Source organism: Salvelinus namaycush, chromosome 21 (genome assembly GCF_016432855.1).
Source record: "Salvelinus namaycush isolate Seneca chromosome 21, SaNama_1.0, whole genome shotgun sequence".
NCBI classification, from domain to species: Eukaryota; Metazoa; Chordata; class Actinopteri; order Salmoniformes; family Salmonidae; genus Salvelinus; species Salvelinus namaycush.
In genome coordinates, this window is record NC_052327.1 from 9,211,894 (window position 1) to 9,224,498 (window position 12,605).

Below are 12,605 nucleotides of genomic sequence, written 5' to 3' on the forward strand. Positions count from 1 at the left end.
ATACTTTTTTTTTTTTTTTGTACTGGCCCCCCGTGGGAATCGAACCCACAACCCTGGCGTTGCAAGCGCCATGCTCTACCAACTGAGCCACACGGGGCCCACGGGGCCCAGTACATATTACCTCAACTAACCGGTGCCCCCGCACATTGACTCTGTACCGGTACCCCCCTGTATATAGTCTCGCTATTGTTTTTTTACTGCTGCTCTTTAATTACTTGTTACTTTTATTGATTTGATTTGTTGTTGTAATTATAACCTATCCCTGTGCTAGTAGCAGTACTTGTAAGTTTTTTTGCTGCGTTGTGCACTACTGAATACAACCAATCTCTGACATGCCTCAAACCTTTATTGAAAACCTCCATTCATAGTCAGTTACTTCACATTGGAGGTTCAAATGAGGACATTCAGCATTCCATGTTTCATCCCTTTTAAACACATCTTATCCAGCAATTTTTTCTCACTTGGATACCAGTACGTGTTTGCGGCCTCATCCTCTTGTGAGCCTTCTGTCTTCAACTCTGTCGTCACAGCCATTAACGTGAACCAAGTGTGAACTTGCACACAGATTCCTAGAAAACATACTAAATCTTGAAAATGTCTTCACTTTCATCAAATGCAGTGTTTTGTTTGGAAATGTTCTACTACTGGATTCCAATTGTGTGGAATAAATCCTTGGACACTTGTGTTGCACTGCAAGTATCTGTCAGAGCTCTGAATATGTGTGAATGCCCTTTGAGAAAACCATTTATTTGGAGTTAAGCGTGACTAAATATATCACAGGATGAAAGTCATTGGGGACATCTGAGGCACAAAGCACTCTGGGTAATTTGATGTGACAGCACTCCCACACTTGGCTGAACTTGACCTTTTTCATCCTTTGTCAGTCTTACTATTTTAATAGTTCCATCTGCTTATGATAACATGAGAATCTTTTAAGCTTTTGACACCTTTCAAAACCAACAACGAAGAAGACCAAAGCATGTCTTTTCAGGCTAGGAAAGTAAAGCTGGTTTTAATTCACCCAGTTTAGCATCATGGCTCCTTTGCTTGGAGAAATGTATTTACCAATTATTTATTGCGCAAATACAGTATATAGTGCATTCGGAAAATGTTCGGACCCCTCCACATTTTAGTTATAGTTCAGCCTTATTCTAAAATGGATTTAAAAAAAGTTATCCTCGCCAATCTACACACAATACCCCATAATGACAAAGCCAAAACAGGTTTCGAGAAATGTTTGCAAATTTATATAGAATACAAAACTGAAATCACATTCACAGAAGTATTCAGACCTTTTACTCAGTACTTTGTTGAAGCACCTTTGGCAGCGATTACAGCCTCAAGTTTTCTTGGGTATGACACTACAAGCTTGGCACACCTGTATTTGGGGTGGCCAAGCTTGTCTTTGTCTTGGCTTTGTGCTTAGGGTCGTTGTCCTGTTGGAAGGTGAACCTTCGCCCCAGTCTGAGGTCCTGAGTGCTCTGGAGCAGGTTTTCATCAATGATCTCTCTGTACTCCATTATTCTTTCCCTCAATCCTGACTAGTCTCCCAGTCCCTGCCACTGAAAAACATCCCCACAGCATGATGCTGCCACCGCCATGCTTCACCATAGGCATGGTGCCAGATTTCCTCCAGATGTGACACTTGCCATTCAGGCCAAAGTATTCAATCTTGTTTCTCATGGTCTGAGAGTCCTTTAGGTGCCTTTTTGGCAAACTCCAAGCGGGCTGTCATGTGCCTTTTACTGAGGAGTGGCTTCCGTCTGGCGAGGCCAACCCTAAAATCCTGATTTGGTGGAGTGCTGCAGAGATGGTTAACCTTCTGGAAGATTCTCCCATATCCACAGAGGAACTCTAGAGCTCTGTCAGTGACCATCTTGGTCACCTCCCTGACCAAAGTCCTTCTCCCCAGATTGCTCAGTTTGGCCGGGCAGCCAGCTCTAGGAAAAGTCTTGGTGGTTCCAAACTTCTTCCATTTAAAATTGATGGAGGCCACTGTGTTCTTGGGGACTTTCAGAGCTGCAGACATTTTTTGTTGCCCGTCCCCAGATCTGTGCCTCGACACAATCCAGCTCTACGGACAACTCCTTCGACCTCATGACTGTGGGACCTTATATAGACGTGTGTGCCTTTCCAAATCATTTCCAATCAATTGAATTCACAGGTGGACTCCAATCAAATTGTAGAAACATCTTAAGTAAATAAGGTATTTCCATTTTTTTATTTCATACATTTACTAATATTTCCTGTTTTCGCTTTGTCATTATGGGGTATTGTGTGTAGATTGATGGGAAAAAACTATTTCATCAATTTTAGAATGAGGCTGTAACGTAACAAAATGTGGAAAAAGTCAAGCGGTCTGAATACTTTCCGAATATGTACAGTACCAGTCAAAAGTTTGGACACACCTACGTATTCAAGGGTTTTCCTTTATTTTGACTATTTTCTACATTGTAGAATAATACTGAAGACATCAAAACTATGAAATAACACATATGGAATCATGTAGTAACCAAAAAAGTGTTAAAATATATTTTATATTTGAGATTCTTCAAAGTAGCCACATTTTCTTTGCCTTGATGACAGCTTTTCCAACAGTCTTGAAGGGGTTCCCACTTGTTGGCTGCTTTTCCTTCACTCTGCGGTCCGACTCATGCCAAACCATCTCAATTGGGTTGAGATCGGTTGATTGTGGAGGCCAGGTCAGCTGATGCAGCACTCCATCACTCTCCTTCTTGGTCAAATAGCCCTTATACAGCCTGGAGCTGTATTTTGGGTCATTGTCCTGTTGAAAAACAAATGCTGCTTTGAAATCTAAATTCAAGTGTGCCTTGAATTTAACACTTTTCTTTGGTTACTACATGATTCCATATGTGTTACTTCATAGTTTTGATGTCTTCACTATTATTCTATAATTAAGAAAATCGTAAAAATATAGAAAAACCCTTGAATGAGTAGGTGTGTTCAAACTTTTGACTGGTACTGTATATGTGTGGCTCGCAGTCGGCGTTCCAATTCACCCCAAAGGTGTTCGATTGGGTTGAGCTCAGAGCTATCTGCAGTCCAGTCAAGTTCTTCAACTCCGATATCGACAAACCATTTCTGTATGGACCTCTCTTTGTGCATGTAGGCATTGTCATGCTGAAACAAAGGGCCTTTCCCAAACTGTTGGCACAAAGTTGGAAGCACAGAATCGTCTAGAATGTCATTGTATGCTGTAGAGTTAAGATTTCCCTTCACTGGAACAAGGGGACTAGCTCGACCCATGACAAACAGCCCCAGACCATTATTCCTCCTCCACCAAACTTTACAGTTGGCACTATGCATTTGGGCAGGTAGCGTTCTCTTGGCATCCGCCAAACCCAGATTTGTCCGTTGGATTGGTGAAGTGTGATTCATCACTCCAGAGAACGCGTTTCCACTGCTACAGAGTTCAATGGTGACGAGCTTTACACCACTCCAGCCGATGCTTGGCATTGCACTTCTTAGGCTTCTGGGTGGCTTCTTGGCCATGGAAACCCGTTTCATGAAGCTCCAGACGAACAGTTCTTATGCTGACCTTGCTTCCAGAGGTAGTATGGAACTCGGTAGTGAGTGTTGCAACTGACAAGTCGGTTTTTACGCGCTACACGCTTCAGCACTTGGCAGTCCCGTTCTGTGAGCTTGTGTGGCGTACAATTTAGCGGCTGAGCCGTTGTTGCTCCCAGACCTTTCCACTTCACAATAACAGCACTTAGCTGACCGGGGCAGCTCTAGCAGAGCAGAAATTTGACGAACTGACTTGTTGGAAAGGTGGCATTCTGTGACGGTGCCACGTTGAAAGTCACTGAGCTCTTCAGTACGGGCCATTCTACTGTCAATGTTTGGTTATGGAGATTGCATAGCTGTGTGCTCGATTTTATACACCTGTCAGCAACGGGTATGGCTGAAATATCCAGATCTACTAATCTGAAGGGGTGTCCACATACTTTTGGCCATGTAGTGTTTTATTGGTCTAATCCTGATTTTGGACAGATTAACTAAGCATTACCACAAGTGCAACGTTTGCACCTTATTTTCAAGAGGTTGTAAAACAACAAAAATGTCAATATTAAATAAAGGTTCAGCGAACAATAAAAATGTACAGTGAAGTATTAATAAAGTTTTTTCTTTTATCCCCCTCTGAAAAAAGAAACCGGTGCAAATATTTAGTAGTTCGGTATTTTTATATTCTCTGTCATCTCTCAGCATCTGACGTCATTCTGATAATGTATACTCCAATTAGGTACTAATTGTCTCAGTTCACAAAACCAATGGGCCACTTTCAACAGGGCCCCCTCCCCTTCAAAACCCTGTGTAGGACTTAATTGGGTTGGGCGGTGGTAAGGAAGAGCTTTTTGGGAAGAGCTGTCCCTCTCTACTGTTGGTGACAGAGGGACAGACAGAAGCAAAACAACAATGACTTTATTCAGCTGTTTGGATGATCATTTGAGCTGCAGCTCGTCATGAAATTAACATCGCAGCGGCTTGTACCCCGGACCCGGCTTCTCCCCGACCCGGCTTCTCCCCGACCCGGCTTCCCCGTGCATTGTGATTCACTCAGGGGGAAAGTCATTCTTTCAAGGGATACCAGGTCAAAAAGCAGGGGCGTTACATTGTCGTCCTGGCAGCCTCTGTGTTGAATAAAGGGAACCGCCGCCTTGCTGCTGTGTTACGGCTTTCAGAGTGGAGTGTTGAAAATCCCTGGCAGCCGTGAAAGACAGACCGATTTGCTTTTTGTTTTTGATGTGGTGCCATTTTCTTGCCATAGAAAGTGGACACGGCTTTCGTTGGTGCCAAGGCTGGTTAGGTCCATAGCAATATGTTTCCCATTGCAATGGTGACGATAACCCAAAACAAGGCCTGTGTACTAGCTTGGGTAAAAACCACCTGTCAACACTAGTGTTGTGATGTTGCTAATGTCAACATGTCACAAGTGTGCCCAAAAGATGCGGTATGTACAATATTGTTACTAAAGTAATCACAGCATTACAACACAGGTTACTGCTCCTTGTGAGGTATTACAATCATCACTCACACATTATTACCACATCAACAGTTCAGTTAGTCCAGGGATTATTCTTCTAATTTGTTCAGTATTTTGGCCTGAAGAGTATTGTGGTTTTAGGGCTGTAAAAATGTTTGGAGTGGGTTCACCCACACTTATGATCCATCTACCAAATGTTCTGGCGTTCAAATGAGCTCAGTCTTGCTGTTTGAGAGTGGGTTATCTCCCCAGAGTCCTCCCACGATCTGTCTTAATCCAGTGATAGTGTTGCTGTCCCACACACAGCCCCAAGGAATCCTCCTGCAGTGCATCTCACATCTGATGCTGCTTAGCTTTGATCCCATTTTCAATTAACTCCTATCTTCAATTTTTTTCTCATTGCACTCCTCAGTCTGAGCCGAGTTGAACTCAGGCACGGATTAAAGGCGTAGATATTTTAAAGGGATATAACCATCCCAGAGTTGTCAGGTGTTTTTAGACCTCAAATGTGGTGTCCCGGGCCATCTGTAGATCCAGCTATATCCCTCAATCCAAAATGAATGGAAAAGATAAGCAGCATGTAATTTTCAATTTTCATTATCTGTTCTGTTCATCTGGGGTTGAGTAGCTGGATCTACACAACCGATGGCGTTATACTTAGACAACCTTAGCGGGCCATATTAAATTGGCCCGCGGGCCATGTTTGACATCCCTGCAATGATCTAACCTGGAGACTTGTTAGAATATATATATATATATTTGCATAACTGGTTCTTAGGGTTGACTCTTGACTTCAGTGCCACAAGTCATCACAAAAGAGCACTTTTTGTTCACTTGAATAGGTTTTCCACTGTTCAGACCAATACACTACACAGACCATAAAGATTTCTCATTGTTCTCCAGTGATATATTGTTCTCTTACCATGAACAGTACACTCATGCAAATTCGCCACTGCCATTTGTCACGCTAGCGACAGCCTTTTTTAAACACATTTACTGTCTTCGGTTTAGTCTGTATGGTCTTATTTCGTCTCTCCATTCTGCCTTTAATCTCATTGCCTGGAGTATCAGACGCGAGAAGACGGTCGTCTTGCAGGATTGTCTGGAAGATGGTGCAGCGCGATTGACGAATGGCTGCGGTATTATCGGATGGAATATGAAGCGCGGGGGCATTGAGTTTGGATTTTAAGGCGTTTTTCTGAGGTAGCCAAACGAAAGCAAATGAAATGGGCCTACTGTGCCTGCATAAATGTTAGTCTAATTTAATCGATGTAACCCCAGTATATATGGCGTTGTTGGACTTTCACCAGGGCAGTTTTTGTCCTACATGTCAAACGTTTTCTGTGTCACAGCCTCTTAGTAGTGTTGGTAGACTTTCTCCAGAGTGGTTTTTGGGTAACACTTTACTTGACATAACCATGTCATAATAGCTGACATAACTTGTCATAGCCTATATTTAGACCTGTTGTGACATATATTAATGTTATTTTATGGCTGGTTATGACACCTAAAATAAGAGTGTAAAAACCCACAAAACCTTTCACGGTAGGTATTTTATGGCTTGTTATGACACCTACATAAGAATGTGAAAACTCACAAAACCTACCACACAAGGCAACAAAAAAAAATGCTCTGTTGCTGATGACTGGGATGAATTCAGGAGCAGATTTCAGGACAAAACTCTTTTTGACTGATGACCGATATAAGGGCATGTACAGTGCATTCAGAAAGTATTCAGACCCCTTCCTTTTTTCTACATTTTGTTACGTTTTTTTCCCTCATCAATCTACACACAATACCCCATAATGACAAAGCGAAAACTGGTTTTTAGAAATGTTTGCAAATGTATTAAAACAAATACCTGATTTACATAAGTATTCAGACCTTTTGCTATGTGACTCGAAATTGAGCTCAGGTGCATCCTGTTTCCATTGATCATCCTTGAGATGTTTCTACAACTTGATTTGGAGTCCACCTGTGGTAAATTCAATTGATTGGACATGATTTGGAAAGGCACACAGCTGTCTATGTAAGGTCCCACAGTTGACAGTGCATGTCAGAGAAAAAAACAAGCCATGAGGTCGAAGGAATTGTCCGTAGAGCTCCAAGACAGGATTGTGTCTAGGCACATATCTGGGGAAAGGTACCAAAACATTTCTGCAGCATTGAAGGTCCCCAAGAACACAGTGGCCTCCATCATTCTTAAATGGAAGAAGTTTAGAACCACCAAGACTCTTCCTAGAGCTGGCCGACCGGCAAACTGAGCAATCGGGGGAGAAGGGACTTGGTCAGGGAGGTGACCAAGAACCCAATGGTCACTCTGACAGAGCTCCAGAGTTCCTATGTGGAGATGGTTGTCCTTCTGGAAGGTTTTCCCATCTCTGGAGCACTCCACCAATAAGGTCTTTATGGTAGAGGGGCCAGACGGAAGCCACTCCTCAGTAAAAAGCACATGACAGCCCGCTTGGAGTTTGGCAAAAAGGCACCTAAAGGACTCTCTAACCATGAGAAACAAGATTGAACTCTTTGGACTGAATGCCAAGCGTCACATCTGGAGGAAACCTGGCACCATGCCTACAGTGAAGCGTGGCGGCAGCATCATGCTGTGGGGATGTTTTTCAGCAGCAGGGACTGGGAGACTAGTCAGAATCAAGGGAAAGATGAACAGAGCTAAGTACAGAGAGATCCTTGATGAAAACCTGCTCCAGAGCGCTCAGGACCTCAGACTGGGGCGAAGGTTCACCTTCCAACAGGACAATGACCCTAAGCACACAGCCAAGATAACGCAGGAGTAAGCCTAAAGTTACCTTTTATGTTCATCTTGGCATAGTTCTGTTATAATCTCCACCCGGCACAGCCAGAAGAGGACTGGCCACCCCTCATAGCCTGGTTCCTCTCTAGGTTCTTCCTAGGTTTTGGCCTTTCTAGGGAGTTTTTCCTAGCCACCGTGCTTCTACACCTGCATTGCTTGCTGTTTGGGGTTTTAGGCTGGGTTTCTGTACAGCACTTCGAGATATTAGCTGATGTACGAAGGGCTATATAAAATAAACTTGATTGAACTGTTAATCCTAGGAAAGGCTTGAGTAACTCTATTTGGATACGGTCAAATATCAGTTTGAACACTCACTCAATTTTTTTTATCCCATTTTTATTCCTGTTTGCAATATTGACAAACTCAACAAAGAAGGTAGTGGTTGTAGATATGGATCAAACATTGAGAATCGCAGTTATAGCAGAACTGTAACACACATTACCACACCACAAATTACCATATTACGCAAATGTTGTTTTATGTAGACTATGCAGCAGATGCTGCTGGATTACGTAGGATATACTATATATTGATTTTTCAGCATGGCAGGGAAATGGGGGGTTAAGGAGTGTTGCAACATATCTGACTGGTTTTATTTTCTGCCTTGTCCAGGTTGGCCTTGGAGAAGCTTCATTCTCGTAAGTAAATCCGTGTGCACACCACGTCGTCAGCGCCGAACATCTAGGGAAAACAAACAAACACAGATTCCCATACTCTCAATTCAAGCTCACATTATACCGTTAAGAGAATAAGTCAACAAAGGTTAAACTATAGCATAATTGAGCATTGGTTTTATTTCCACTACATTAAACACCTATTTGGATGGCAGATGAGTGCCCACGGTAATAAAACAAAGTAAATATCTTCCATGTCCTCAAAATGCTAACATACAGAGGGTTCCTTGTGACCAGCTTTATTCTGTCCCATTTTTATCTTTTGAAGTGAAGTGGGAAAGCTGTGCTAATTGTGAGACATAGCCTTAAACACTGATTTTAATCATAATCAATTAAATGGAGCGTACATATTTTATGGAAATGTGCCCCAGTTACAGCGAGAACTGCCAAAGACAATCAAACTATCACTTTGAATTTCAGCTTCTGAGTCTGTGTGCTTCCATAAAATGAATGGTTGAGCCTCGAATCGAGGCCAGACTGTTTGTTTTGGCTTTTTCGTGAAATTCCTGCATATATTTTAGTCTCACCGTCTGACCCATCATTCAAAAGACACCGTCTGGGTGTAAGTTTGATGATGGATAACAACTCTTTTCCTCATGTTGAACTTAGATTCCAGGGTGAATTTTTTACAGTATATCAGTATCATCTTGGTGTGATTTAATGCTCACAAGTATCAACTTCTTCACATTGGGGTTTAATTTGCTGCATTAATGGTGGCTGCTCTGTTGCTTGACTAAGAGGCTAAACTTTTAAAAGCATTTAAGAATTTGAAATGTTGGACTTCCTTGAACCCATCAAAACATTCTAAATCCTTAGAACTTGAAAGTTCAAAACTACCTACACAAGAAAAGCCTGGTTCATTTGCGATTCAAAAATCAGAGATGTCGGGATTAGAGGAGAGTGATTATAGCATACTGTATGAAACGACAGAACATCCCTCCCGTAGTTACAAGACAAGACCCCTGTTCTCTATCAAGCCATTATGGGGTTGCGTCATATCATGTGCAATAGTCTATGGGGACCAGTGGAGGCTGCTGAGGGTAGGACGGTTCATAATAATGCCTGGAATGGAATGTCATCAAACACATGGAAGCCACGTGTTTGATGTATTTGATATCATTCTGCTCCGGCCGTTACCACAAGTCCGTCCGCCCCAATTAAGGTGCCACCAACCTCCTGTGATGGGGACTGAAGTAAGAAGAGCAGTGCCTGTGTCACCAGCAGCCATCCGAATAGTTCCGCTGCTGTCATTCTTCAACTATATCAATGGGATCCATTAGTGCTGCAAGGCACCCCCACCAGCTGGAGGTCAGACATCCAATGTCACCGGAGCCCGGCTCTGTGCACCCAACACACGGCTGCACTCTGGTTTTATCACTAACCCACTTGAAGAAAATCCATACATACACTCTTTCCTGATCGTCAGTTTTATGAGCAATGCTCATACACCAGTATGGTGACTCATTGACAAGGAAGAGCAAGTATGTAAGAAGATGCATTGCATTTTATAAAAGGAAGATCTACTTTGTCATTAGTAGTGTTTCTGAACAACCATTTTCCACTTGGTTTGCAGTTAACTGTATTCTATTGGCTCATAATGGTGCATTGGACTAATCCTGAACTCTTCCCGTTCTATTTTACTTTTGTGGCTATAGACTAAACCATGACTCAAACCCGTATTCACTGGCTTCATGCAACAGGAGTATAATGGTATTGGCAATACTCTGTTATATAACCCTCTTGTTATCCTGTAATCCTTGCACATCTCTCTGAAAGATGACGTAAAGCTCCTCACTTCAGAAGATGTCCTCATATAATCTAATTTCCTTTATGTGGCATTGGGAAATGGATGCATTTCCAGGGTGGCTGCTTATGGGATTCTATTAACAAAGTATTTCATAGGGCACAGTAGGTGCTTTTATATCCCATCTTTAATGTGCAGTAAATGTACATGCTGCTTTTAGACCTTCCCCCCTCATACTATATCACTAGTTATGAGGTCTGTGACTGAGGAGTTGGGCTGGACTGCAGAAAATTAGGGTTGGAAACATATCCATAGCATCTTATAGATGCAGTGATGGTGTATTATGAAACTGGGTAACACTTTATTTGGATAGTCCATCTGTAGATGCTCTACAGACTGAGTAATATTCAAATGAACTATCTACTAACCCTGGCTCTAACCCTAACCTAAACCCTTACCCTAACCCTAACCTAAACCCTCACCCTAACCTTAACCCTTATTCTAAATTAAACTGTAACCTTAGCAAGCAGTTGCTTATCAACGGATAGTTTGTTGATTATAAATCCAGACTATCCAAATAAAGTGTGACCTGAAATGGTACAATAAAGAAATAGCGCACAACATCGTTGAATAATGCTGTATGCATCTAGAAGGTGCTATGACCTTTCTAAGGAAATATAACAGTTCATAACAATTTCAAGGAAAGATTTACCAATAATTCATTTATATTCTATGCATTTTTTTTACATTTTAGTCATTTAGCAGACGCTCTTATCCAGAGCGACTTACAAATTGGAAAGTTGATACATATTCATCCTGGTCCCCCCGTGGGAATTGAACCCACAACCCTGGCGTTGCAAGCGCCATGCTCTACCAACTGAGCCACACGGGACCATGCGCTATGCGCATTGATCCATGTCAAAATGGGAGTTTGTTTAATCACTCAAGTAGTCTCTTGACAGACTGTGAGCAGGTGATTTGGTTCTGGGTGTCGAGGTTACCGCCCAAGTTCAGGTTTTTGGCTAGCGATACTACTATTACTACTACTACTATTAGTGGTATTGACTACCACTATGACTACTATTGTAGTCCTCACCAGTATCAGCTCGTCTCCTCGCAGTTCTCTTGTCCAGTATGTCTTGGGCCCATCTCCATCCACCAGCGTCTGCTTACACACCATCTTGTTCTCCGTCTCCCAGATTGCTAGACTCTGTGAGGCCATAGGAAGATATAGGGGGACTAGTCAGTGGACTACAGTACATTCATTGTTTTATAATATAAAACATAATTGGCAGATGCCTCCGCAACACAACTGGTCATTTTTCCTTTTACACACAGCAATATTTTCCACATAGGATGCCCTCGAGTAAATGCTTAAAATTAGAACAAAAACAGTAGAAGACTATAAGGTGTATGACTACAATGTATTGTCATTATTGGTGTTCGTAGGAAGCAGACAGTATGGAGCGGTGATACAGAGCTTCTGTGTTTTATACTTTTTTTAAAAATACTTACACGTTTAACATTTTTAAGACACTTGTACATTTTATACCAGTTTAAACTTATGTTTTAAGTGTTTATTGTGGGGCCATGGTGTTAGTGCTGTTCTTTTTGGCTGGATTGTACTGTCTCATGGCGCTAACGTTAGCAGGCAAGCCCTGGCTAGCTCCGACTAGCTAGGCTACTTGGCTGGCAGCAACGAAGCTTGTCTCACGTCACGGTTGGCTCTAGAAGCCGGGACTGCTGTTTCTGACCCGAGTACAAGCATGTTGGACTGCTCTGATTTGGAGTCAGATCCAGAGAAGGACAGTGAAGCCATAAAATGTGAGATCTGTGATATGTTCATCATAGTGAAAGAGTAATAATTTACTGACTTGTACACTTGTGGAAAGTGTAAACAACTCGTTGCCTCAACAGACCAGATCATTGAGCTACTAGAGGAGAACGGGGTCCTAAAAGAACGTCTCGCTCTCGCTATGGAAACTTCAAGACTGCATGCTGTTTTTGTTGCAACAATTCTAAATGACTGAGGTGATCATGCTGGTTGCTATACGAGATTGGGCTCCTCTGCAGTAGCTACTGAGAATACTACCTTGGACCACGTTCCCATATTAACACATCCCACTGACGAGAACCGGAGAGCTACTGCGTCTTGCTCTACACCATTGGAGGCAAAGTGGAATCCAAGTATCCTCCCTCTGTCCTCTCGCCCAGAGCTGCGGCTCTCTAACCGTTTTACAGCTTTGAGCCCCCTGACTTCACCCGGAGCCTTCCGACGAAGTCCTCCGCCACTCCCCCTGTCCTTCTCACTCCACCTCAGTACCCAGTGCAAGATCCTCTGAATCTGGTCCTGGGTTAGTGAGCCTGCCA

At 42.6% G+C, this 12,605-nt stretch overlaps 1 protein-coding gene across 1 annotated transcript in view; it reads right to left on the reverse strand.

Annotated features, from left to right (window-relative positions):
- Nucleotides 1–8,136: 8,136 nt before the first annotated feature.
- Nucleotides 8,137–12,605, reverse strand: part of crabp1a (cellular retinoic acid binding protein 1a) — a 31,535-nt gene continuing 27,066 nt past the window's right edge. The window contains exons 3-4 of the mRNA XM_039018071.1: nucleotides 11,332–11,445; nucleotides 8,137–8,498 (exon numbers count right to left, since the gene is read on the reverse strand). Of these exons, the coding sequence (XP_038873999.1) occupies nucleotides 8,448–8,498; nucleotides 11,332–11,445 (165 nt within the window). The 3' untranslated portion in view covers nucleotides 8,137–8,447. The remainder of the gene's footprint in view (nucleotides 8,499–11,331; nucleotides 11,446–12,605) is intronic.